At 39.2% G+C, this 25,120-nt stretch overlaps 1 protein-coding gene across 3 annotated transcripts in view; it reads right to left on the bottom strand.

Moving 5' to 3' along the window:
• Positions 1-25,120, bottom strand: part of CACNA2D3 (calcium voltage-gated channel auxiliary subunit alpha2delta 3) — a 734,213-nt gene that overhangs the window by 25,460 nt on the left and 683,633 nt on the right. The window contains exons 31-34 of one of the 3 annotated variants that reach the window (XM_054035781.1): positions 22,306-22,376; positions 10,242-10,317; positions 5,876-5,928; positions 4,160-4,215 (exon numbers count right to left, since the gene is read on the bottom strand). In XM_054035781.1, coding sequence (XP_053891756.1) covers positions 4,160-4,215; positions 5,876-5,928; positions 10,242-10,317; positions 22,306-22,376 — 256 coding nt within the window. Of the gene's footprint in view, positions 1-4,159; positions 4,216-5,875; positions 5,929-10,241; positions 10,318-11,856; positions 11,902-20,582; positions 20,665-22,305; positions 22,377-25,120 lie in introns of those variants that run through there. The other 2 variants (XM_054035782.1, XM_054035783.1) reach the window with 2 other exon arrangements.

The raw sequence follows: 25,120 nt of genomic DNA on the forward strand, positions 1-25,120 counted from the left end.
ATCTCTCTGAACTATAATATTTTTTACATGCCAAACAAAAACACATTTTCTCATGTGCATCAAACTTAGGCAGGGTATTGTTGGAGGGAGATGAGAAGACAGGGAGAGGGGGAGATTAATATGATATGTCTCATCCTTTTTTATACAGGCACTTTTGAAAACGGTACTTAGGCTCCTAAGTCATGTTGTGCTTTTGAAAAATTGACCTCTGGCCTGGTCTACACTACAGAGTTAGGTCGATTGTAAGGCAGCTTACACAGGGGTGCTGGAAGAATTTTTATAGTGGGGGTGCAGAGAGTTAATGAATCAAACTGTAAACTCTGTGTATAATGGAAACAACTTCAAGCCTGGGGGTGTAGCAGCACCCCTAGTTCCAGCACCTATGAGCTTACGTCGACCTAACTATGTAAGTGTCTACACTACAATGGGCCTCCCACCCATGTAAGTCGCTCACTACATCAATCTAATAACCCCACCTCCAGGAGAGGCGTAGCACTTAAGTGGGTGTAGTTCAGGTGATGCAGTGTTTGTGTTACATCACCTGTTGATGAGGGATTTATTTTGGGAGGGAAGAGAGCCCAAGGCTGGCTGCCCCCTGGCAAGGCATTACGTTGGGGGGGGGGAAATCCCTCACTGGGAGGCGGCAAGTTTCAGGCTCTCCTCCCCTCCCCTCCCCCAATCCCTTACCGGGAGGTGGCGGCAGTCCGGGCCGCCAGCCCTGGCACCAGGGGTCCTGGCACCGGGGCAGAGGTGAGGGGGTCTCCAGCTGTCAACTCTGGGATGGGGAGGCTCTAGCTGTCAGTGCCCCACTTCAGTCGGAGAAAGCGCTCCAGGTGAGGACATGTTCCACTGACAGAAGGAGCTAGTGTGGACATGAGAAACCGCAATAATGATTGCGGGGCTGTACCTCAACCTAAATTAGGTCAACTTAATTTTGGAATGTAGACCAGGCCTCTGTGTCTTGCATCTATGGAGGTAATCTGACACTGTTTTACAGAGTGGGAAATATCTGATCCACAGAAACCTGTGCATCATGCTTCATGAGTAAGATTTACATTTAAATAATTAAGTAGATTTGAAAATTAAATTCATTTTACACTAGTCAGGAATTTATGATGGAAAAAATCTTTATAATCAAAGGCATGAAAACTAGAGAAGTGGGGGAATCACCTGACATTGTAGGGTCCTGCCTCTGTCAGGGACCACTTTTTGGGGTCTGGCCACCTAGATGAGGTTAACTGGCAAGGATCTGCACCATCCTGCCGTTCCTTCCTGTTCTCTCTATTTGGGGTGGAGAATACTTGCTGCCCGAGAGTGGTTGGTGTGATCCCCACCTATGATTCTGGAGCCCTACTCCCTCATGTATCAACAGAACTAGGTTACGAAGAGGCTGCCAGGGATTGGAAAGTTTCAGATTTCTCTGGTTCCTTGATTGAGGGGCCCAAGGTTTAGGAAGCTATCTCCTGTCTTTAATTCACAAGTGTCAGAGAGGTTATGGGGCTCCATGTTGCAGGTAGAAATATTTCTCCTACCATGAAGTTGATGAGCTAGCAGGTGATTGGAGCAGGTTTGGTATCAATAATAATGCACAAAATATACTTATCATATTTTGGGCAGCAAGGAATTTTACCCCAGAGGGACTGAAAATCACTATGATCTATGAGGCATTGTTAAGAAAGGCAAAGGAATTTGTTGCTACTGCACGAGTTCTTTGGTTTCAATTTAGGGAGGTATATTCATGATCACTGTAACTCTCAATAGTACTAATGGGAGCAATGCTGTGGCATCTGAATAAGAACATACCTCAACATTTGCTTTTCAGAATACTTTTTCTTTCATTTATCTTGGGTAATGCAAGCCAATTTCCAAATGACTGCCAGACCACCAAATTCTAATTAGGTAAGCTAGTTAGATAAAAATGATAGCTTTTCAATAAGCAGGATGAGTGGGTACTTTCTATACTCCTATTCATTAAGGAAATGGAGCAGGTGAGGTGTATAATTACATGCAACATTTTTTGCTAAAACATGAATGGATGTCCCTCATTCATACTGTATTTATTCAGTAAAGTAATGGTAAACTTTTGGTTTTAGGGGAAAAAAGAAAATTGCAAGTTAATATTATTAGTGGTGTTTGGTAGCTAGAACATACCTACAAACCAAAGCAGGCATTTACTTACATACACATTTATCAAAGGGAGGTACTAATTATAAAGTCAACTCTTCAAATGTGATGCATGCACCATTTGGATAGGCTGCATCAGGACTAGAGGTGGTCAAATAATTGATTTTTTGGTTTTCTGGAAGTTCCAGAAAAATGGGGGGAAAAATCAGTTCAACCCTAACCAAAAATGAAAATTCAGACTTTTTGGTAAATCAAAAAACAAACAGACACAAATTGTGTTTTGGGACAAAAGAAACATTTGATTTCTGAGCATTTTAAGCCTTTTTTAAAATAAAAGCAAAGAGCTAGATTAACAAAACCAGAGCAGGGGATGGTGGTATCCTTAACAACAATGGTTAGGGCACTCACTTGGGATGTTTGAGACCCAGGTTTGAATCCCTGCTCCAGAGCTAGTACTTGAACTCTCCCCCGCTTCCAGGAAGGCACCCTTACCACCTGGGTCTCCCAGTGTCACACGCTGAAGCTGTTCAAATTCTTATAAAATACGTGAGTAATCATTGGGCCAGAGAGAACAAAGCTCTACTGTCTGGTAATTAGGCAACCCAGCTAGGAGGATGGAGATCCAAGATCAAGTCCTTGGGCTAATGACCATTTAATTATTTATACAAAGTGGAACAGCTTCAATAGGTGAGATTGAGAGAGATCCACCACAGAATACACTATAGTCTGGTGGTAAGGGCACTCACCTGGGAAGACTGAATCCCTGCTCCAGAGAAGGGAACTGAATCCATGTCTTCCCCCGTCCTAGGAGAGTGCCTGAACTACTAGGCTCCTGGGTATGTGCAGGAGGAGACAACAGAATCCATCCAGGATCAAAGGAATGCAAAAGGTGAATTAAAGGTTACATGTGCACCCCTTGCTCCTAAACTGTGCTATCAGCAACTCAGGATCTGGGCCTTGACATGGAGAATGTTTTAATTGTTATAGTGGCAAATGACAAATTTTTAAGATACCTACTGTAATAAACAGTTTAATAGCACTATCCTTACTAATTATCATACAGCAATTCCGAAGTATCAAAAAGGATATATATATATATATATATATATATATATATATATATATAAAACAGCTGATCAAAACTTGGAATTTTCATTCTGCAGGAAATTCTGACCATCTGAAATTTGTTTTCATTCCAAATCAGAACAAAATAAATAGCAAGTTCCCATGAAACAAAAATGTTGACTTTTTAAAAAAAAAAAAAATCTGATTCCATAAAATCTAAACATTTTGTTCCAGTTTCAACTTTGTTATAAATTATAATAGGTTATAAAAGTGTTACTATAAAATAAAATAAATTTTAAAATAAAGTCATTTTGAAACAACAAAAAATCAAAGCGCTCTGTTCTGACAAAGTCAAAATGGAATATTTAGACCGTATCAAAAAAAAATTTTTTTTTCAAGTTTTTTTCCTAAATGAAATTGTTAAATTGACACATTCTCACAGCATGTTTTGATTTTGATGAAACAGCATTTTCCAATCGAAAATACATTCCATCAGAAATTTTTTGACCAGCTCTATACAATATGTGCTATAAACAGAATGAGACTAATGATGATGCTTTAAGCAGGAAGATTTTTTTGTTTTTAATTTAGAAAAGAAAAAAATATTGGAACAGGAAAAATTCATCTTGTTTTATTGTATTCTGTTTTTTCTTAAAAATCACCTTCACAAAATCATCCTTAATATTATTTATATATCACATGCATTTTAAGTTCTGTTTTTATGCTAATACATTGTAATTTCACTGCAGTATTAAAAATACACATAAGCACACACACAGATATATGTAAAATAACTAAGTCCTAAACTATCATAATAAAGGCTGAAAGAGAATATAATATTATGACAGACAAAAATATACCATTAATATTATTAATATAGTAAATAAAACACAATGTATATTTTAATATTAAAAGTGCCATTAAATCGAGAATGTTTTTCATTAGGAGCCTAAGCACAATTTACACTTACCTTTTGCTGTTAAATCTGAGTGCCACCAACTGCACAAATTAAATTCCACCAAGAACCTAAAGAAATGATCAAAATGTCTCATCTTATTACATAGAACATCTTCAAAATATTAGCTCTGTGTTCCATCTTTAAACTGTCAGTACAGTGATACCATTCACCCCATTTCAAATAAAAGCAAACAAGAAACTGATGTTCAAGCTGCTGGCATAACTCCTGAGTTATCTTTTGCTATTGTTATATTTTCACTAGGCTTTCTCTTGCCAGTGAAAAGTTATTCTGAAATTAACACTATCAAGATATTGTAGTTACATCATTTTATAATCAAGAGCTTTTACATGAGAAAGCTCATTAAAATTCCCAGTGCATGGCACCCCACAGCAATTTTACAGTTGACCATTATTTATAGTTATTCTTCATCATTCAGAATATTTTGATTCTCTAGTAAAAAGCCATATGGTTAGAACTTTCCTGGCCATGATACAGAAATACAAATAAAATACTTTCTTATGCTTATTCCAGGATCCTAAATAATAAAATATTATTTTACTTCTAGTCGGAGAACAGACTTGATTAATCAGTGGCTAACTTGTTTTGTTTTGTTTTTTGGTCTGTCTATCTATCTATCTATCAATTAAGAAAATATATTAGCCCATGAAAATATGCTGAAGGTTTACTATTAAAAAAGTCAACTGAAATGTATCAAGCTTTTATTATGAATATAATTAATGTGAAACCAACATGCAAAGTCAACCTTAATGACAAGAGACTACAGATTTTCAAATTCAGAAGAGGAGAAGTGGGTTTCTTGCAATTTTTGATGTTGTTACAACCAGCAAGAAAATCTCATTTGTAATATGATTTTTTTCTGATATTTACTTTGAGAGATGTATTTCAATTCTGCAGACTGTTAAAAGACAATTAATTACAGTTTCCAAGATCACACATCAAACTGTCTTTTCAAAAGCTCATAATACTTTTCAATTAAAACAAAATAGTTACAAGAAAAGATTGCTTCCTATTTATGGAGAGATTACATTTAAGCCTGCAATTGAGCTGTCTGAAAAGTACAATAATAAAACACACATCTTAGAATATCCTAAGTGATTTGTTTCCATAATAACACAAAATAGATTTTTTTAAAGCTCTTCTTCCTTTTGTGTGATTCTTCCATGTGTTTTTTTAGGCAATAGGTCCAATTTCTTTCAAAAGTCCATGCCCACTAATGCATCATCTATGTTCATTTAAAACATTGTGGGGATTAGATAAAGTCAACAATTAAATAACATGTGACAAGCACACCTTGATCTGGCATAAGTTTTAAAGGGTCCAACTTATAGAATACTTTACGAAATCACGAAATAACACAATGAATCACTAAGACAGTTTGTTCTATTGACTACAGCCCACCCAAGCAGCACTAAAAACAGCCAGACATTCATGTTAAATTTAACAGTAACCACAATAATAAATTTGGTTTGCGTATTGCAAGCTGCTAGACTGCTAAGCAAAGACATAAGGATATAAGTGGCAACCATGAATAACTTATTAAAAGTTGCAATTATACATTCCTATATTATATATTTTCTAAGACTTTTACACCAGAGATTTAATAGTAAAGAAAAATGTTAGTGAATTAATAACATTTTTTTAAAATAATTCAGTATGTAGGACAAAAAAGTATAAATATTCTTTAAATTCTTGACAAAATTTACTTACACGACAAGTTCAGTCATTATCCATTTTACTGCAGCAAAGAAGGCATTATAAGGCTGAAGAGAAGCAACTCATTTAATAAAAAGGTAAAACATACAGTATTTGTACCTTAACTGAAGGCTTTATATAAAGACAATGGTATTTGAAACATATGGGTATCATGTCAAAAAGTAGCACAGCTTTATCTAGGAGATTAAAAAGTAAGATACTATATCTCAATGGCAACATTTTAAAACATTCAAACTACACAGTCATGAAATGTGCTTTACAAGTAAAACAAACGTGATCCCATGTAGGAGTTATCATTGAGAAACAAGGAAGTTCTGCAAATGATACTTAAATATTTTACCTCTAGGGGCTACTATTTCCTAGGCTAATGTGGAGGGAGTAGTACTGATAGATCACTTAAGTGTTTTCAAATTGTAATTCACAGAGTTGCCTCTCTGCAATGTAAATCTCTATTCCTCACCTCACTGCCCTTCATTGTAATTGGGATAGGAAAACGGACACAGCTTGAATTTACTTTTTCTATGTGAAGTCATCTGTGCCTTTCTGAAAGCCCAGCACTAGGGAATATTCAGAGTGTTAAAATATTTATTATTTTTTCCTATATTTTGTGGGAAATTAATTAAACTGATAATTAAATTATTTTAAATTTAAATAAATTGATCATTTTGGTGTTCATTATGTTGTATACATTTTAAATATTTTACATAAAATATCAATAGGAATATTCATTTTGGGTAACCCATGCAGAATAGTTAGTTTTCTGAAATCTGACATACAGAAGTCCATTCTCTCACATATTTGTGCATAGATCTTTCAGCTCTGTAAGATGTTCTGAGTTCTTCTTTTAGATGACAAAGCATCAAGGCATAACTTTGAGCATATGCATAGTCCCATTGACTATAATGGAACTACTCAGATGCTTGAAGTCATGCATATGCTTAAGAACCTTGCTGAATCAGCACCTTACTAAGGTCCCCATTGCAGTAACATCTGGAATACCTAGGCGCAATGGAAAAGGAATGGAATGTCAGCTTAAACTGTTTTATTTCTGATTTCTGGCAGGTGAGGAGGATGTTTAACTAAACAATGCCATTTTTTAAGAGCTCGGAGTCATGTTCTCCCCTAGGTATATGCTGTGCAGAGAGAAACAGAACAACCTTCATCACACAGAGGATGCTATATACAGCATTTCCTCTCTTAGGGAAGGGGAATTTAAGATACAATTTACATGAGTTATTGCAGCTTTGAGCAGCAGTAACTTCCCAACTGAAGCTTTCAGAGACCACAGAGGGGGTTTTGGCACATGGCTGGTCAACCCACAGCCAACTGCAGTATAGTGTATGTGACATCACTGCTAGAATGGGATGCTGAAGTGGTGCAGAACTAGCAAGGACTTTAAATATAATCTGAGACCAACATGATCTTGACCTATGAAGGACTGATTTATAGGAAAAAATAAATGAACTAAAGAGCTAAGTGATGACCAAAGGGGAGCTGGTCAGAAAATGAAATTTCCATTCAGTGGGAAATTCAGACAGTTCAAAAATTGTTTTAATTCAAAATTGGAACATTCCGTAGTTTCACACACAAAAAATACTCTGAAAATCCTTTATTCTGAAAAATGGATTTTTTCCATAATGTTGAATCACTTCATGTTGATAATGTCAAAACAATATAAAAATAAATACAATATTATTTAACCTAATATAAAAAAAATTAAAATGTTCCAACATTATCAAAACAATGTTTCAAAAGTTCTGAATTGAAATATTTTGATGCTATTGAAATTTTGCCATAGCATCAAAATGAAACAAGAAAGGCGAAGTTATTCATTTAGATGTTTTCCTGGTGAAAATGTCATGGCAATTGACACTTTCCCATGAAATGTTTGATTTTGACTAAACTTCATTTTCTGATGGAAAACTTGTTCTGACATTTTTTTAAACCAGCTGTACTGACTGCCTACCTATATCTATCTATAGATGAAAGATCCTAACACCAAAGAGGGAGAGGAATCATTTAATGTCATGATCTTGCGAAGGGATCCACCTGGGTGGCCCTTATCCTTGCACAGGTCCCTTGTTAACACTGGTTTATTAGTTTGGCTCATGGAGGTATAATTTTAAGTTAGTGGGTGACATTAAGATAAGGAAAAATCAGGCTGAATATCAGGAAAAAACTTCTTTATTATGAGACCTATTTGGCTGTGGAATAGTCCTACAAGGGAAGGGCCAAAAATCTCATTACTTGGGACTTTTAAAATTAACTGGATGATCTATAGGTCTCTTGTCCATTTCTAACCTCTATTATTTTAATCCCATAGTCTACAGGCATATTCTACAAATCCTGACTGTGCCCCATCTCCTACTTTGCACAGTCACTTGTCCTGAGCGGATGATATGGTGGAACACTGTCTCTTTAAGACTTATGCATATTGTGATGCATGTGTTCCACTTCTGCGCTATTTAAAATATGAAAAGGCACACACAGTCCTAAACTTCCAACAGGGCCTCAAGCCTTACTTGTGCTTGCAATTGTACACATGTAATTCTGAGGTGGGAATATAGCACATATGTGAACATGAACAGTATGTGTATGTGCAAATTGTACTGTAAGGTGCCTAATAGGCGATTTGCATGTGCAAAGCTGTGGGCCAAGACACAAATGAGCTGCTTTTTAAAATCTGGCCCTAACTTCTCAGCCTACATTTTCTTTACACTTTCATTACAATCATGATAATTAGAGATGGGTGAACCAGCAGAGATAAAATAAACTCTAAGTGAAGCTTTGCCTGTGGTTATCTTTGACAGAAAATGTTCACCACATGTCTCAGTATATGCCACAATTTTCCAAGAAAGGTTTTTCTTCCAATATTCCCAGTGTGACCAGAAATAGGGAGTAATGACTATCTCTTGCAAAAATGCCTGCTTTTGGGATATAATTTTTGCATACCAAAGAGGTTAGGATAGTACAGATCACCATTCTGGGATGCTGATCCAGACTGAACTGACCCTCTACCTCCCCCCAAAAAACCTTTTTGATGTTTTCCCATTGCTGTTACTTTACAGACATTTTATGTCTCTCATCTAAATCTGATTCAGAACATCCCAAATCATTTAGCTGAGACCTTACAACTTGATCCTGAAAACACTTACTGCTTTGCATAGTGCTATATAGTCCCATTATGACAGTAAGTGTCTCTAAGGTCAGGCCTTTGCTTGGAAATGCTTAGGCTGATGTGTACAGCAATTCCATATTTTCAGGTATTTAAAAATATGTGGGTTCATGCAAATACATAAATGAAAATGTTGTAAAATGCATATGATTATTCAACAGGGCATAAAAGTTATACACAGATATTTGGAAATCACCATAATATTTAAATATTTACCTAGCCGTTTAAGTAATTATGCTGACAGAACTATTAGGTTTAGCTTGTATAGCTGTACTCAGGTACATTTAAAAAGAAATCTGTGTAATAACTTTTTCTAGAGTCTGATATCAGTGAATAGGGCCCTTCAGTTTTGGAATTATTTTGTTGCAGCCTTTATATACACATTTTTCATGCTAAATACTAACGAATTTGGTTAAAAACAATTCATTTTGTAATATTAATGAGATGATTCAACTATATACATCCAATCTAATGGTCCATTCTGGCTTAAAAAAACATATGAATATTTTGTATTATAAAACATCCTAAAATTATTAACTGCCAGCCCTGATCCCTTAGTGACCAGGGGTCTGCTCAAGTGGAACACATTTGACTTCACTTTGGGTTCTGAGAAGGCACAGGGATCTGTATGCAGAGCTAGTTACAGGAACAAGGTTTAAGTGGTCAGTGAAATTCCACTTTAGAAAAAAATCAATCTGTTGTTCCGTTTACTGCAGAAGTGCAAAACAAGGTGCAGAAAACATTAACTTGAAGGCTTTAACAAAACCAACCACCCTATAATTAAAACCTCCCAAACCTTTTTTTTTAACAAATTATATATTTAAAAATTCCAGATCTTTGCCTAAAGCAAATGTTTATAGTTAATTTAGAAAGTTATGAGAGTAGGTGTTCATAATGGAACAAATAACATGCTGACAGACTCTTAGCATTAGTAGTGCTAGTGGAAAAAGCTACCGTACAAGAGTTTGGACCCGTAAATACTTAACACAGTGGATTTATTGATATAGAACCATTGTTCATATGGGATGGGATGGTATGATAAATGTAAGAGCTTTAATAGCTCCAAATAGCAATAATAGGCTTGTGATAACTACAATCAAAATATTACATCATATGTATATATATATTTGCAACAATTTTCTGGTGATTTAATGGAAGGGTGCTCATAATGTTAACTATACTTACGTCCAGTAAGCTATGGGCACTGTCGCTACTCTCTTTGTTTGTTCTACACATGGCCTGGTAGTCATAAAGTGTAATTCTAAGAGAAGAACAGAAAACTGCTTGACTAGAAGAAGAAAACACACCAGAATAAAATGGTGAAATACAACAGGGTCTGCCCACAAAATAGGCAGCAAAATAAAATTTAAAAGGGGGAAGGGGAGGAGAGGGGAGAGGAGGGAGGGAGAGGGTCATTAAAATACATTCCAGACAAAGGAGCATAAAGGCAAGAAAGACTGTAAAACTTTGTAAGGATTTTATCAGGCGGTGGTACAAAACGACGGCATAGTTGGGAGAAGAGAAAATAGGGAAGTGTACACATACAGTATAACAGATGGTGGGATAAACAATGCAAGGAAAAGGAGACTATACATTCAACAGGATGCTTAAACAATTAGATTTTGATTCTGGACTGAGATCTGCACATTTAGCCCCAGAAAGTGAAACAACCTATGCATTTGAGGGGCTACTTGTGCTACAGCACTCTTTGTACTCTCAAAAGTGAAGTAAGACATCTCCACCCATCCAGAGACCCCATGTACCAATTATCCCCTCCAAAGGTTGTGGCTTCCCAAGAAGTTGGAGGTTGAAGTTCAGCATATTCGCTATTTCGATATTCCAACCAGCATGAGTGTAACTGTGCTATTTTTTATGAGTGTAAAATATACAATATGCATAGTGCTTGCTGTAATAAACAACTTATAGGAACCTCCTCAGATGCATAGTAAATAGGGAGCTCTCTTCCTGCTTGTGATTTTCCCCATCTTTGACATAACTGAGAGATTTTGTGTAAAATCCAGCACTTAGAGACACGCAGAATTTATGACAATCTCTGTGAGTATGTGTCCATAGAACAATGAATCAATTGCACCCATCCACATCGCTGTTAACATCTGTGACAGATGAAATATTGATTTTAATGTCATTACAAGTATGAATTAACAAAAGTTACTAATGTAAATTAAACATTCATTTAATGGTTTCATCATCAGAAGTATGAGAGAAAACAAGTGGATGTGAATTGCTTATAAAAGCATGAAAGGGGACTGCAATGTTCTGTAACATTTGGCATGCCTCGAAGTGAAATGAAAAGCATATCACACTCTAGGGGTAGGTCATGGAAAGGATGCCACAGTGGCATGTCAAAGCCAAAGAGCCAGCTAATGACACACTTTTAACGTCACTCAGAGGCATTCCATACCATATACATGAAAGGTTGGCAATCCAAAGTGCAAAATGTTGAAGTCCATATTGTTAGGTAACTATATATAGTTTTGCTAATCTAAATTTGTGACTGGAACTGTCACTAAAAGGTTCTGAGAAATCATTCAAATATTATATATTAGTTACACAGTATATTTCTTTCTGGCTCAGATAAATTTTGACTAAGTGGTTTGGATCCTACACTTTCAGCTAAATATTTGGTATGTGTCACATAATGCTTTCTCACTTACTATAGCTTATGTCCAGTAAAAAAATGGCGAGGAAGCCAGAGCTGTATTGGCCTGGCAGAAAGAGGCAAATGGTAGACAAAACGCATAACTAGAGACCTATACATGGGTGTAGGTTAAACACTGACCATATTTGGCAGAATCACGCCCACAGCCAGATCCGGCACACAGATCTGCCAAGACAAACAGAGCAGTACATGGTGTAAGTTGTGCTGCCCTTATGGCATGCAGAAATACACCACTTCTTCTAGCTTTCCCCCTCCTCCCCGCTAACCATGGTTACACTTTCCAAGCCTCTCCATCTCCAGTCTTGGCTCCTGTGTTTCACTCCTCTGTATCTAAGAACCATGCACTGCTCTTATCCATGCATGGAACCACTGTGTCAGCATGTGTTAAGCACACAAAGAAGAGTAGTTTACAGAATTTACTCTATGCAGAATTGCCAAAGAAGTCTACTTCGCCGAAATGCCCCCACTCTCCCATGCCCCACTGTCTGTTCTTAGAGTAAAGTAGTGTTCAGTTTTCACTCCTTTCATGGTATGTTTAATATAATCAATAAGAGTATTGCAAAGGTGGTATTTGAAAAGTGCAATCATATCATCTAATGTTAGCTTCATCTGCTGAGGTTTGTTAATCTGCAGATTGCTTTATCCTGCATAGAAGTTTTAATGAAATTATATTACTATGCACCACTTAGAACATCTGTTATAATTATCATTTAGTCTCCAGTGTTAAATATTGGAAGATGTCTTTCAATCTTTTTTTGCAATATTAACTCTTGTAAATACTACGATTGTATAAGTGAAATTTTGTGTGTATTTTCTTTACTAAACATACAGTGATAAAGGTTAATAAAATATTGCAATATGAATTCAAACAAGTAATTTTAAATACAAAATGTAACTGAATAAACCTGGTTATATAGGCTGATTCTTGAGGATTGTGTTGTTTTGGAAAAATCTAAGATTGCTCTTATTGTTTATAACACCTAAGTTAAAACATGTAGTTAAATAGAATTTTACTTTGCTGTAAGGCAAGAAGTAAGCCTTAGCTTTAAGGCACAGAGAGAGTTATAACAGAGAGCCTTAAAATCAAGGTGAGCATATAGCATAATTGCTATTGCTGGGCCAGAGCGCCACAAACCCATGTGTGTATGATATTGCAATGTGTTTATAGTCTTTTCTAAATATATTAAAGTGTTTCCAGAGAAGATTCCAGTTACAGGCGGAAAGTATAGGAAAGTTGCTTTCAAAACAGAGACAATGTAGCCAGGTGGGAAAAAAATTGAACAAATCTTAAGGAAAGCTGCATTACAGACACAGTTTTCCCAATAAAGGCCTGGAATAAATCCTACTTTTGTGAAGGAAGTACTGATGTTGTTACAACATGTGCTATTTAACAATGGCTATTAAATCCTACCATTCTGAGTAAAATAAGTGTTATGCTGCTTTTCAAAGGGTCAGCTTCAATGCTACTGAAACCCTGCATCTTTCCAAAGACAATTCAAACAATAACATCAACAAAGGATGCGCAGATCACATTAGAAAAAGTATGACTGTAGACATCCTCATAAGGTCTAATTCTTCACCAATGGAAGCCAATGGGAAGATTCCAGTAACCGTGAATGGCCACAGGATGATGCCCATAATGAGGCTGAAATTTGAACACTACAACATGTTGAAACAATTCAGGACTTTCATTCAATGTCACTATTAACAGATATTAAAGTTCAATACAAATGGGTTCTACAGCATTCACAAATTCAAATGCCAGCTTTCTTTTATTCTTGAAAATGTGTTACAGCTCTAAGATTTCCCGTACATCAAAATGGTAAAAGACGTCTAGTGCTATTACTTGCAAACACTACTGTTGTATGAATAGCCAAAGTAGTGATCCAAGATTCTGTAGTGCTTCTGTGTAAAGAGTTCATTTCTACAGTATTGTTTTAATGCTAATGTCATTCTAAGATGTTATAAAGTATTTTTTCCCTCAGTATTTAGACAGGTTTAACTAATGTTGCAAAAAGAAAGACTTCTAGATTATTAGCCTTTCTGAAATGATTGTGTTGCTGTTTGAAAAGTTTGTGGCTACCTGTGTCCTGTTCAGCTGCTTATAGTTAAAGAACATGATAATTGCCAGCTTTCCCTCTGATCTAAATTTAAGCCCATCTCGTTATGTCCAATCCAAGCCTGATGAGTTCTTAGCATCAGTAGATTATTCTTGCTAGAGAGCACATGCCTGAGTCTTTATGACATCACTGTACTGTTAACTGCCCATATTTCCATACTTTATCATCGCCATTGAAGTCCACAGAACAGTTGCTTTCAAAATCTGATATACGACAGACATGGACTATATATAAAACTTTAAGTAATGGAAAACAAATTTTCAACAGCTAATGGTGCACCTCTGTTTTAGATAAACTTGGGAGACATATCCATTTTGGTGAAACCCTTTTATAGTCAGTTTCCTGATACAGTAAATTCAAGCATTGCACTTTACAATGTACTTGCAGTTGAGTAAAAATCTGGTTCAAGAAAATTAAACATCTAACCCAAAATCACTGGGTAGGCCAGAGTGGGGACCATGCTTGACGGTATTTTTCTCATGCAGCTTCCTACAGTGAGCTGTACCTCCCTTGTGGGATATAGGCCTACATTGCTGTGCATGCACTAGAGGTAGAAGGTTTTTCCTAGGTTATCTCTGGGTCCTGCTAGTTATCCTCAGATCACTGTTTGGCTGCACCCCAACTCTATTAGGGCTGTCACCTCTACCACAATGATCCACATTCTTGGGAACTAGATTCTTGGCCAGGACTCTTTTTCTAGCCCAGGTGTCTGCCATCCATGCCTGCCCAGAGGAGCAATCCATGAAGGAGCAGTCATAGCAGAAATGACCTGTTGCTAGCACAAAAAAGTAAGTCCGAGTTGAGGGTTTTTTTCCACCCCTGACTGCACAGGGGAGGTGGGATTCTTGTGGCAGGTATTTCATAGAATCATAGACTATCAGGGTGGGAAGGGACTCAGAAGGTCATCTAGTCCAACCCCCTGCTCAAAGCAGGACCAATCCCCAGACAGATTTTTGCCCCAGATCCCTAAATGGCCCCCTTAAGGACTGAACTCACAACCCTGGATTTAGCAGGCCAATGCTCAAACCACTGCGGGACTGGTCTCTCCTCTCACCCTTTCTTCCCCTTGGAACCAGTCTTCCAGGGCTTTGTTGTAGCCATGGACTGGCTGGGGGCGCCAGACCTGGTATGCAGTTCCCCAATGAGTTGCCGCCTCAGCAGGCTAGAAGGTCTGCTGTCACTGGTCAGCTGGGGTGAGTGGCCCTACTCTTAGGCCTGCAGCTGCTAAGTAATTTTCTGCCAGCCTGATTGCCTCAGCCAACGTCTCAGGCCAATGTTGTAGCATCCCCTCTCACCCCCACAGTTGGGAGAACCTGCATAAATTCTTCCAGCACCACTTGTTTGGCCACCTGTCCCCCGTCCGTTTGTTGGGCTGGAGCCACTGCCAAGAGTGTTCCGTAAGGCTCTTGGTCACTGCTTGTGACTGGGTCCCCGGGGGGCATCTTTCTCAACAGAAGCACTATTTTTGGGTTTCTGCCATGATACGGAAGTGTCCAAGATGGTCACCTTGACCTTAGCATAGTCTTGGGCTTCTGTGGCATCAAAGTTCCAGTACACAGCTTGAGCAAGTTTAGTAAGATATGGTGCCTGCAAAACAGCCCTGTGTTTGGATGGCAATCAAGCTGCTGTGATGACCCTCTTGAAAGTGACCGAGAAAGCTTTGGAGTAATCTTCTGGCCCCGTTTTTGTGAGTCTTACAGGGAGGTTCGTAATTGTGGTGGGGCTCAAGGTACCAGCCGCCATGTTTGCATTTGCTCCTGGGGGTTGTAAAATGGCCATCACCTGTTGAAGCAGGCCTTGTTGCTGTTCCTGCTGTTGTGTTGCCTGCTCCTGGATATGCTGTTATTGCTGTTGTTGGGCAGTCATATGTTGGAACACCTGGTTCTGCTACTGCTGCTGGCTGTCCATCAGCCACTTCAAAAATTTGTCGAAGTGTATTTTTCTTCTCTTTCTCTCTTCCCTCTTTTTCTTCCCTTCCATTTCTTCTTCTCAAGGTCTTACAGCAGACCCAGAGTGAATGCTCACATTCTCCACCAAGTTGGGATGGTTGTCACTTGATGGAAGCATCACCCAGTGGTTAGGGGGTGAGTTCCTCCTTAGTGCAGAGGGTGGTTGGTAGGGGAGCCCAGGCTCTACCCAGGTCCCTGGGAGGGTTACCAAGGGACCGACACCCAAGAGTGCCTTACAGTTGCCCTATCTGGGCCACTTCCTACCCCCCCATTCTGTAGTCCATGCTTTTCCATCTATAACAACAGGTGCTGAAGAAAAGGTATCAACTGCACCTTTAGTCTGACTAGGGCCCCCAGAATGGCTCCCCTTTTCCTAGAAGAGCTGCTGCAGCATCCCTTCTTAGAAGCTCCCAGGGCATATCTTGCTCCCTGCCTTGTTTGCCCCTTTCTGAGTGGTCTGGCTTCCTTTTAAGCTCCATCTGGAGCATGCTCTGCAGATGTGGCTGGTTGGGGTTGTCTGGGCCCAGATCTATCCTTTAACCCCTTGAGTCCTAGTGCAGGGTTTATTCACCTCATCACAACCAGCAGCAGAGGTTATACTAACTTATGTATTACTTTCAGCTAGATCTTCATCATGTGTTTTATTTTCTACTTATCCATGTCAAACATTCTTATTTACCAATATACTAGCAAAGATATGCAACTGAATAAAATATACTAATTTTCCTCACCAATTCAAGATATTATGGCATATATGTAATTTATATGAATAACAAGCTTAATATGGTTCTATCTTGTAACTTATGCAAGCCCCGATTCTGTAAGAAAGGAGGAAATGCACACAAAGGAAAGCAGGGAAATTGTCAATGAGAGTAGCCCTGTGCCAAAGTGAGTAATTAACACAATCTTCTTCCAAAATTTAGCAAACTAAAAAATTCTGACCCTGAGTCATCTTAGCTTAATGGATGTGCCTGTGAGCAACTGTTAGATTCACCTCCAATGCTCCTTTTCATATCACCTAATCATGATCCCATAACGAATTCTTGTACTGCATACTCAGATTCCTAAGAGTCAGCGGACGACACTATGGTACTTTACAACAAACTATTTTTCAGGGATGTGATGAAACATGCACAGTACATTGCAAATAAATGTTGTGAAATTATTACCATTAGGGGACTGGATGACTCAGGTGACTGGTAGGGGACATGGAATTTAATCTCTAGGCTGTGAGTTGAAATCCCACCCAGGTAGACAGTGACTGAATAGCTACTATATGAAGGGTACTCAGTGGCCTGTGTGAAATGAATTGGTGGGTCTCAGTCCAGTTCTAATGGACAGATGTTCACCTCCTCAAACACAGTTGGCATCCTTGCTTGAATTCTCAGCAGAAGGGCAAGATTTAACGAGCATGGAGAGTGAACTAGCCTCTCAGGCCTAGAGGTGGCCCTGGCTAAACAGTGTAAGGACAGACAAACAGATTATTATAGTCTCCAGTGCTGTCAATCCAGCACCTTTCATCACTACTAAATTCAGTTAAAAAAATAAAAATAAATTATGCCTTTGACAAAAATAACTTGTCAGCACGTGTCTTTGGCTGTACTTAGGAGAAGAGCTGAACTGGTTTTTAACTGCTTCTAATTGCCAAGATACTGCAAAGCATAACATTTATAAAGGCTACAACTCGACGTTTAGTTCGAGCATGCAGAACAAGGACTCTTTTACACAGCACACATGTTTGGGGCCTTATAGTTGGGTAAAAATATTCCCGTATATATTAATACACTATATGAAAGTGGTAGTAAAATTCACTCAGACCTAAAGTCTAAACCATGCCCAAATTCAGTTCTAACCCAGTGAATCTTAGATGTCAGATGGGCCGAGAGCATATCACAGAGCCATGAAAAACTGACAAGAGTACAGGTCAGGAAATACAGCTGGGAAATTCAAACAGTCAGAACAGGGCTCCTCTTTCTGGCAATGTCATTAGGTAAGATGTGGAGACCAATCTATCTTTAATGCCTAGAGATTGTGCGTATGTTAGGAATGAGGCCTATTGTGCAGGGCATTTTTGTTAACCAACCCTCCCCCACCAAAAACAGCAACAACCCTCCACAAGTGTGGACCAGCAAAATAATGTTCACATTTGTACAGGTGAAAACAGCTATATTAAGCCTCTTCTTGACTGGCCCTTCGCTCAGCACTAATCTCCTCCAAAGTGCATACTTATGTTCATAAAAAAAACTGCTGATAAAAAGGTCATTGCATTTTTCAATGGTTTTGAATACTAACAAATAAATAAATAAATCTATCCAATAGGAAGCTAAGCACTAAATTGGAGAAAACCAGACTTGCAAATATAACATTTATCTTTTAAAATATTCCCAGTGCATTTAATTAAAAGTCAATGTCACAGTCAAGGAGCTTACATGTTAAAGTGTCCCGTGGTGCACAGGTGAACATGCTTCTTTAAAAAGCTGTTATGTCTGAAAGGGAGTGGGGTGACCCACTAAGTTATTCTTTTTCCAGTATTTGTATTCAAAAATGCTTTTCTGTTTTGCATGTAGCTTTGCAAAGCTTTCAGAATTTCATAAGATAGTTAGGATTATAACCAGGAAGCAAAACATTTCTAAGGTTTGGAGAACTTCCACTAAACTTAATTTATAAGCTAATCAAAAGATAGAGAGAGAGAGAGAGAGTGTGTGAGAGAGAGAGAAAACAGTAAGAGGTTTGGAATGTACCATACTTTAAGAGCACAGAGAGCATGCATTATTCACTAGGAAGCACATAAAGAAAGATAAATGAAAGAAGCAGGGGAAGGCGAGCAGCAAGAGGAGCCCTCAGAGCAACAAAAAAAATTGTTAGAGTGAGCCTTAGCATCTGGGAAAGCTGGAATCCAGGTGTCCACCAGTTTGGTCTTATGTTCTGACAACATGATTAAATACCGAAGTAGAGGTCCTTCTGCAGGGGCCAGGAGACTGCCTGATGGAAACAGAACTGTCAAGAGGAGAGGATACTGTGTCATATTTGCCTTTAAAATGTCCTCATTTTTAGATCCTACTGAAGAATTTTGCAGGGACTTTTTGGTAGACTAGACCTTCGGCTTTCTCTTCCATTTTTAATCAGTTCATCCCTTTTATAAACATATTCATTCATGGATCTCTTATTTTGTAGGCTTTTCCACATTGTTCACTTTTCTTTCAGCAAACAAATAGCACTATTCCCATGAGCAGTATGGTGCGACTCTTGCAAAAAGCTAAAGTATATTGGGTCTTGTAGAAAATCTTTTTAATTGAGAAGTTTTTCATGATAAGATAGTTTCAGTACCTGTAAAAGCTGCAGCTTTTCAGATTATATCAATTCAGTTCCTTCCATATGTACATCTTAATTTAATTGGTAATGCATTTAAATGACATTTTAATATTGAATTGTGTGCATTATACAGAATGTACAGTAGACAATGATTTGATAACTAAGGATTTAACAGTCAACAGGACATGTGACTATGGAGGTAATTTGCTAAAAAATAGACTATATATTTTGCTGAACATAAAGTTCAAAGTGAGAAGATCAACAGAAGTACACTACTCAGTCTAAGAAAAAGACTTTTTGGTTCCACTTGAAGTTTCACATTAAAATACAAACAGCCAACGTATGGATTTTGTGACTACCCAGGTACATGATGAAAACAAATGTAGACTTAGGGAAACAACCCCCTTTTGCCCAATGCTTCCAGCCTGATCGTGAGAAGTACTGAGTGCTCTGTTATCCAATAGAAGTTGAGGGAACTCAGCATATCACAAGAGGTCATCCCATCCCTTTGCAGGATTGGGCCCTTAGTTTGTGTGATAATTAGCATGAATCTGTGATGTGGTGGAATCTCTTTGTACTGCCACTCGGGATAGATAGGTTCAAGAGGAACTTTAGGATTCCCATTTCTCAGGGGGTATCAATAAATGCCTTTTGTGTTTTATGGTGCAGGTCCAGGCATCATGGAAGCCTGCACTTTGCCAGCTAAGCCACTGAGGAGCAAAAAAGCTCAGATGATAGTTTTTATAGCACACACATCTGCTGGAAAGTAGACAACATATAGGCAGCAAAGTAGAATAGAGGATGGCTCTGGAAATCATCAGAGAAAAACTCCAAAAGAATATAGCGACAGATTAGAGCCTGCTTTCTAATCTGATCTTCATAATAACCATAATAATAGGAAATATGATGTACATAATATTTATGGCAACTGCTCTGCTGCACTCACACAGCATCAGTGCCCAGAATGCAGAGCTCCCCTCCAAGCCCTTACATGCTTTTTCCCCCTGATTTGAAATAAAAATAAAGAAATACATTAAGGTAAAGCAAAAAGAAAACAATAACCTTTAAACAAGGAACACATGTCTGATTAATGTTCATTACAAACCCAAGAAAGGTTCCCATTCCATATTGGTGGGAGGATTCTTTTTAAAAGCCTTTCCTCTGGGGTACACAAGTGAGTTTACTTTCTGCTGCACTGTGCTAAATGCTGTACCACAGAAAGAGCAGGTGCTTCACTTAGTGCAATTATATCAGTTTGATTCTAACCCATTTTTAAAATTCACTGGCAATGGCCAGCTTATTCTGTTTAAATAACCCACTCACTGTGTTTAAATTTTGCTTTCAGCGTGCAGCTCAGTCGCTCTCAGTTAGTGGATTTGATGTTCGCTTCATTCTTTCTAGGTGCCTCATAGCTAAACATGAACCGATCAGCCATTCCAAGTTGGCTATCGCCGCACACTAGATGGATCCTTCACTTTGTTTATGTCAATCATAGAGCTCAGCATCACTGAATTTCTGGTTGAACACCTATTTAAAATGCCAATATTCTGTTGGGTAGGAGAAAAGCAAAGGTATGGAGGCAAAGCATTATCCTTTGCATTTAATGCTGATTTTTAGCTTGGCTTAAATAAGATGACTTGCTTCTTGCCCTTCCGTCCCAGAACCCGTTTAGTAAATAGGAATTAGTTCACTTCATTTCATAATAATTATTGAAAATGTAACAGTAAACAAATAACAATTCCTTTGCCAGCGCAATGAAGGTTGCCACCATCAGAAAATCAGGATTTCGGACTATTCACTGAGTGCTAGATCTTCTCATTTTGGGAGAGCTCTTTACTGTGTGTGATGCACCACTGTCCCAGCCCAACAGGGGCACAGGAAGCATACGGCCTCTATGGATATGACTACGCTACAATCAGGAGGTGTGACTGCAGCAAGTATAGACATACCTGAGCTAGCTTTAAAAATCAAAGCTAGCTTGAGTACCACAGCAGTGACAGCACAGCAGCATGGGTGGCGGGTGGGCTTGCTCCACATGCCCAGAACCCTGGGTACGTACTCGAGTAGCCACCACCCCTGCTGCTCAGCTTCAGTGCTATTGTTACTTGAGCTAACTTTGACTTACCTAGATCAAAGCTAGCTGGGGCATGTCAACACGTGCTGCAATTACACCTCTCAACTGCAGTGTAGACATACCCGAAGAGAATGAGCTTCCTGTTGCACAAGGGAACCACAAACTGCCACATCTCTTTAAGGGGTGCAGCATACTCCTCTCCCTCCCTCTGTGCAGCAGGCCAGCTCCACTGGCTGGTAGGGATTGGGAACATAGGCTTGGTTCCATCTATGGCCCCATCCTATTCTGCTTCCTTTAGATACTAGTTTTCACAGGGGAATAATTAGAGAGTAGTCCTAAATGCAAGGACTACAGTACTTCCCAGCTCGTATATGGGGCATACAATGGCGAAGGGATGGAGGGAGGCTATTTAGAGCTGTGTAAAAACCAGGCAGAATGTAGTACTGAGTTGGGAGACAAGGTTAACATATCCTTGCAAAATTCTACTTGCCCACTTCTCTGGAGTAAGTTATTTATTTTGATGGGTACATAAAAAAATGCATTTGTTTTTCATTACGATGTTGGTAAGGCCCAGTAAGTAGATTTTTGCCTGGCCTGGCCAATTTTCATGACAATTTTGTGAGGCTGAGATAGTAAATGTGAATGAAAATAAATCAATGAGAAACAACTTCTTCCCCTTTATCTCTGGGACACTTTTGTCTTTTCTGGTTTGTCTTTTCTAAAGAGGAGAATCCCCAGATTTCTATAGGTTAAATTGTTCTCTATTTCCTCTGTGACTTGCTTTAAAAATCTGTTTAAGCTGCACTGCAGTATATAGGGTCCAATTCTGCTCCCACTGAAGTCAATGGGAACAGGATTGGACTCAGATTCTTACTTCAGCATCATACTCCAATAAGCTATACCGTGTTAACAGGAAACTCATTGTAGGCCAAGTCTCCAAGACTTGTAACAGTCCATGCATGTGGCATCAAATTACAAAGATCACCTGGAACATGAGCACAAGCAGAATCCAGCCACTCAGTCAACTTTGGGCTTGTTTTATTTGACCTTGGTTTTATTTTACTGTATTTATACAAACCTTTTTTTAAGGGAGAGAGGGTTGTAAAATTCTTACCTTTTAAAGGAGCCCATTGTTAGCAATTTGTTCATCACAGCCCCCTCGATCTCACCAAAAAAGTTCCCAGTCTGAGGGGGAAGAACAAAAATGATCAGAAGTGGGATAAATGCAAAAAAAGAGTGGATACAATTTAAACTGGCATATCCTAGGATCTGACAAGAGTGGCTTTGACAGTTACATAGATAGATTTTCAGGGCTACTGCTACATAAAAATTGAAAAGGACTTAACAGTCATGACAAGTTATGGGGATTACAGAGTAAACCCCTGAGCAGATGAGAGAGTTTATACAATAGATTGAAGTACATTATATAACATCTAATGTCAGAAATAAAAACCACCCAAATCTCAAGCTTGTAAAGAAAATGCAACTAATCTGATCACAAACCCTTGTGATTAAAATGCTACTCCATAAAGATATAAACTGGTTTTGAAAGGATTTCCTAAATGGTCATAAAAAAGCATTGTTTATAATTCCTGCATGACCTGTTTATGGAGCTGGAACATTACAATTCACCAATCCTATAAATTTTCACCCCATTCAGAGTCATTTCCTGCTTAAAACCACTCATCCCGATGAATGATCCATGTTGCCTTTGTTCAGTAAATGCAAAGATGTGGAATAACGAAGACAAATCTCTGATGAGAAAACAAACATTCCTGTTATGAATTTGATATACAATCTGGAAGAGACTCCATTATCCATTAGACCTGGTCCTGACAGCTATGCAAATGGAGCTGTAAAGAATCATGTGTGTGGAGGCCAGTGTCTTTTTCCAGTGTGGGGATGGCATTTTTATTTCAGGACCTCAGTTCATAGAAAAATTGGACATGGTCTTTGCACTGTTAAAGGGGAAAATATCAGAATTTAGGGGAAGGGGGAGGAAAGGGCATGAATAACTAGATCCTAGTTTTCATTACAAGTAACTTACTTGACCTCAACTATACACCTGGGAGTTTGCAGACAGAAAAGTTACAGACCTAGCCAAGAGGCATTCCTCTGTCTAAAGAGCAAGTATTGCCTTTTTCACTGAGGGGAAACCTGGGACATTTTTCAAAACACATGAGTGTGTACAGCCTGCTAGGGGCAAGGAGAACATTTTTATTTTATGTGATTAAATGCACCAGTTTCAATAGCCCTAGTTGATTGATGATGATGAAGAATTATCCTAATTGCAAGACAGGAAATCAGACAGCGTCAAACAAGCCCAGACCAGGAAAGGCTGGTATAACATTAGATAGCAGCAAATCTGATTTGCTAAGTCATGAGTCAGTTGCATTCAGGCATTTAAAGGACAGCTCTCACTCGGAATACTCTTTTTACATTTTTAAACATTAGCTTCTCCACAGAAATAAGTAACTTTTACATAGTTCGAGGTTTTTTAAAAACATTTGAACTCCTTAGTTTTGATCAAGTAAAGAAACGTATTGCCCAGGTGTGAGGCATGGCTCTTAGAGCCAAGGCCGGCTCCAGCTTTTTTGCTGCCCCAAGCGGCACTTCGGTGGCAGCTCTACCGTGCCGCTTGATTCTTCGGCACCGAATTGCCACTGAAGATCCGGACGTGCCACCCCGTCCATTGGCCGCCCCAAGCACCTGCTTCCTGCGCTGGTGCCTGGAGCCGGCCCTGCTTAGAGCTGTTCTAGTTACTTCTGAAGCAGGAGTCCTCCAAATATCAGCAGAGAAGGAGAATCCCAGATATTAGGGTAACTGACAGTGCCCCTTCTCCTCACGCACAAAGGAGACTGCTTTGTGTGGTGCGCGGCAAAGGATTATGGGAAGACAGAGTCTTATTGCTAGGGCCCTACCATATCCACGGTCCATTTTGGTCAATTTCACAGTCATAGGATTTTAAAAATCGTAAATTTTGTGATTTCAGCTATTTAAATCTGAAATTTCACAGTGTTGTAATTGTAGGGGTCCTGACCAAAAAGGAGTTTGGGGTGGGGGTTTGCAAGGTTATTGTAGGGGGTTTGTGGTACTGCTACCCTTACCTCTGCACTGCTGCTGGTGGCGGTGATGCCTTCAGAGCTGGGCAGCTGGAGATTGTCGGCTGCTGGCTGGGAGCCCAGCTCTGAAGGCAGAGCAACCACCACCAGCAGCGCAGAAGTAAGGATGGCATGGTCTGGTATTGCCACCCCTACCTCTGCACTGCTGCCTGCAGAGCTGGGCCCTCAGTCAGCAGCCGCCACTCTCCAACTGCCCAGCTCTGAAGGTATCAGTGCAGAAGTAAGGGTGGCATGGTATGGTATTGCACCCTCACTTCTGCGCTGCTGCTGGCGGGACGCTACCTTCAGAACTGGGCACCCAGCCAACAGCCACCACTCTCTGGCTGCCCCGCTCTGAAGGAAGTGCAGGAGTAAGGGTGGCAATCCCATGAGACCCTGAAAATAACCTTGTGGCGCCCCTGCAACTCCCTTTTGAGTCAGGACCCCCAATTTGAGAAACGCTGGTCTCTCCTGTGAAATCTGTATACTATAAGGTAAAGGCAAACAAAAGACCAGATTTCATGGGTGGAGACCAGATTTCACAGTCCGTGATGCATTGTTCAGGGCCATGAATTTGGTAGGGCCCTACTTATTGCCAGTGCTGGGCACATGGCCGGCTCTAGGCATCAGCAAAGCAAGCACTTGCTTGGGGCGGCAGATTTGCAAGGGGTGCAAGAATCCTGCATGGGAGCTGAGAACCAACAGGGGACCCTGGGAGCTGTAGTTCCTTGGTTAGCTCCCTGCCTATAGAGCCAGCCCTGGAGCAGGGAAAGAACTATATTTCCCAGCATTCCCTTGGCCACTAGCAACAGGAAAGGGTGTGGGAAA

Source organism: Malaclemys terrapin, chromosome 7, assembly GCF_027887155.1.
Source record: "Malaclemys terrapin pileata isolate rMalTer1 chromosome 7, rMalTer1.hap1, whole genome shotgun sequence".
NCBI classification, from domain to species: Eukaryota; Metazoa; Chordata; order Testudines; family Emydidae; genus Malaclemys; species Malaclemys terrapin.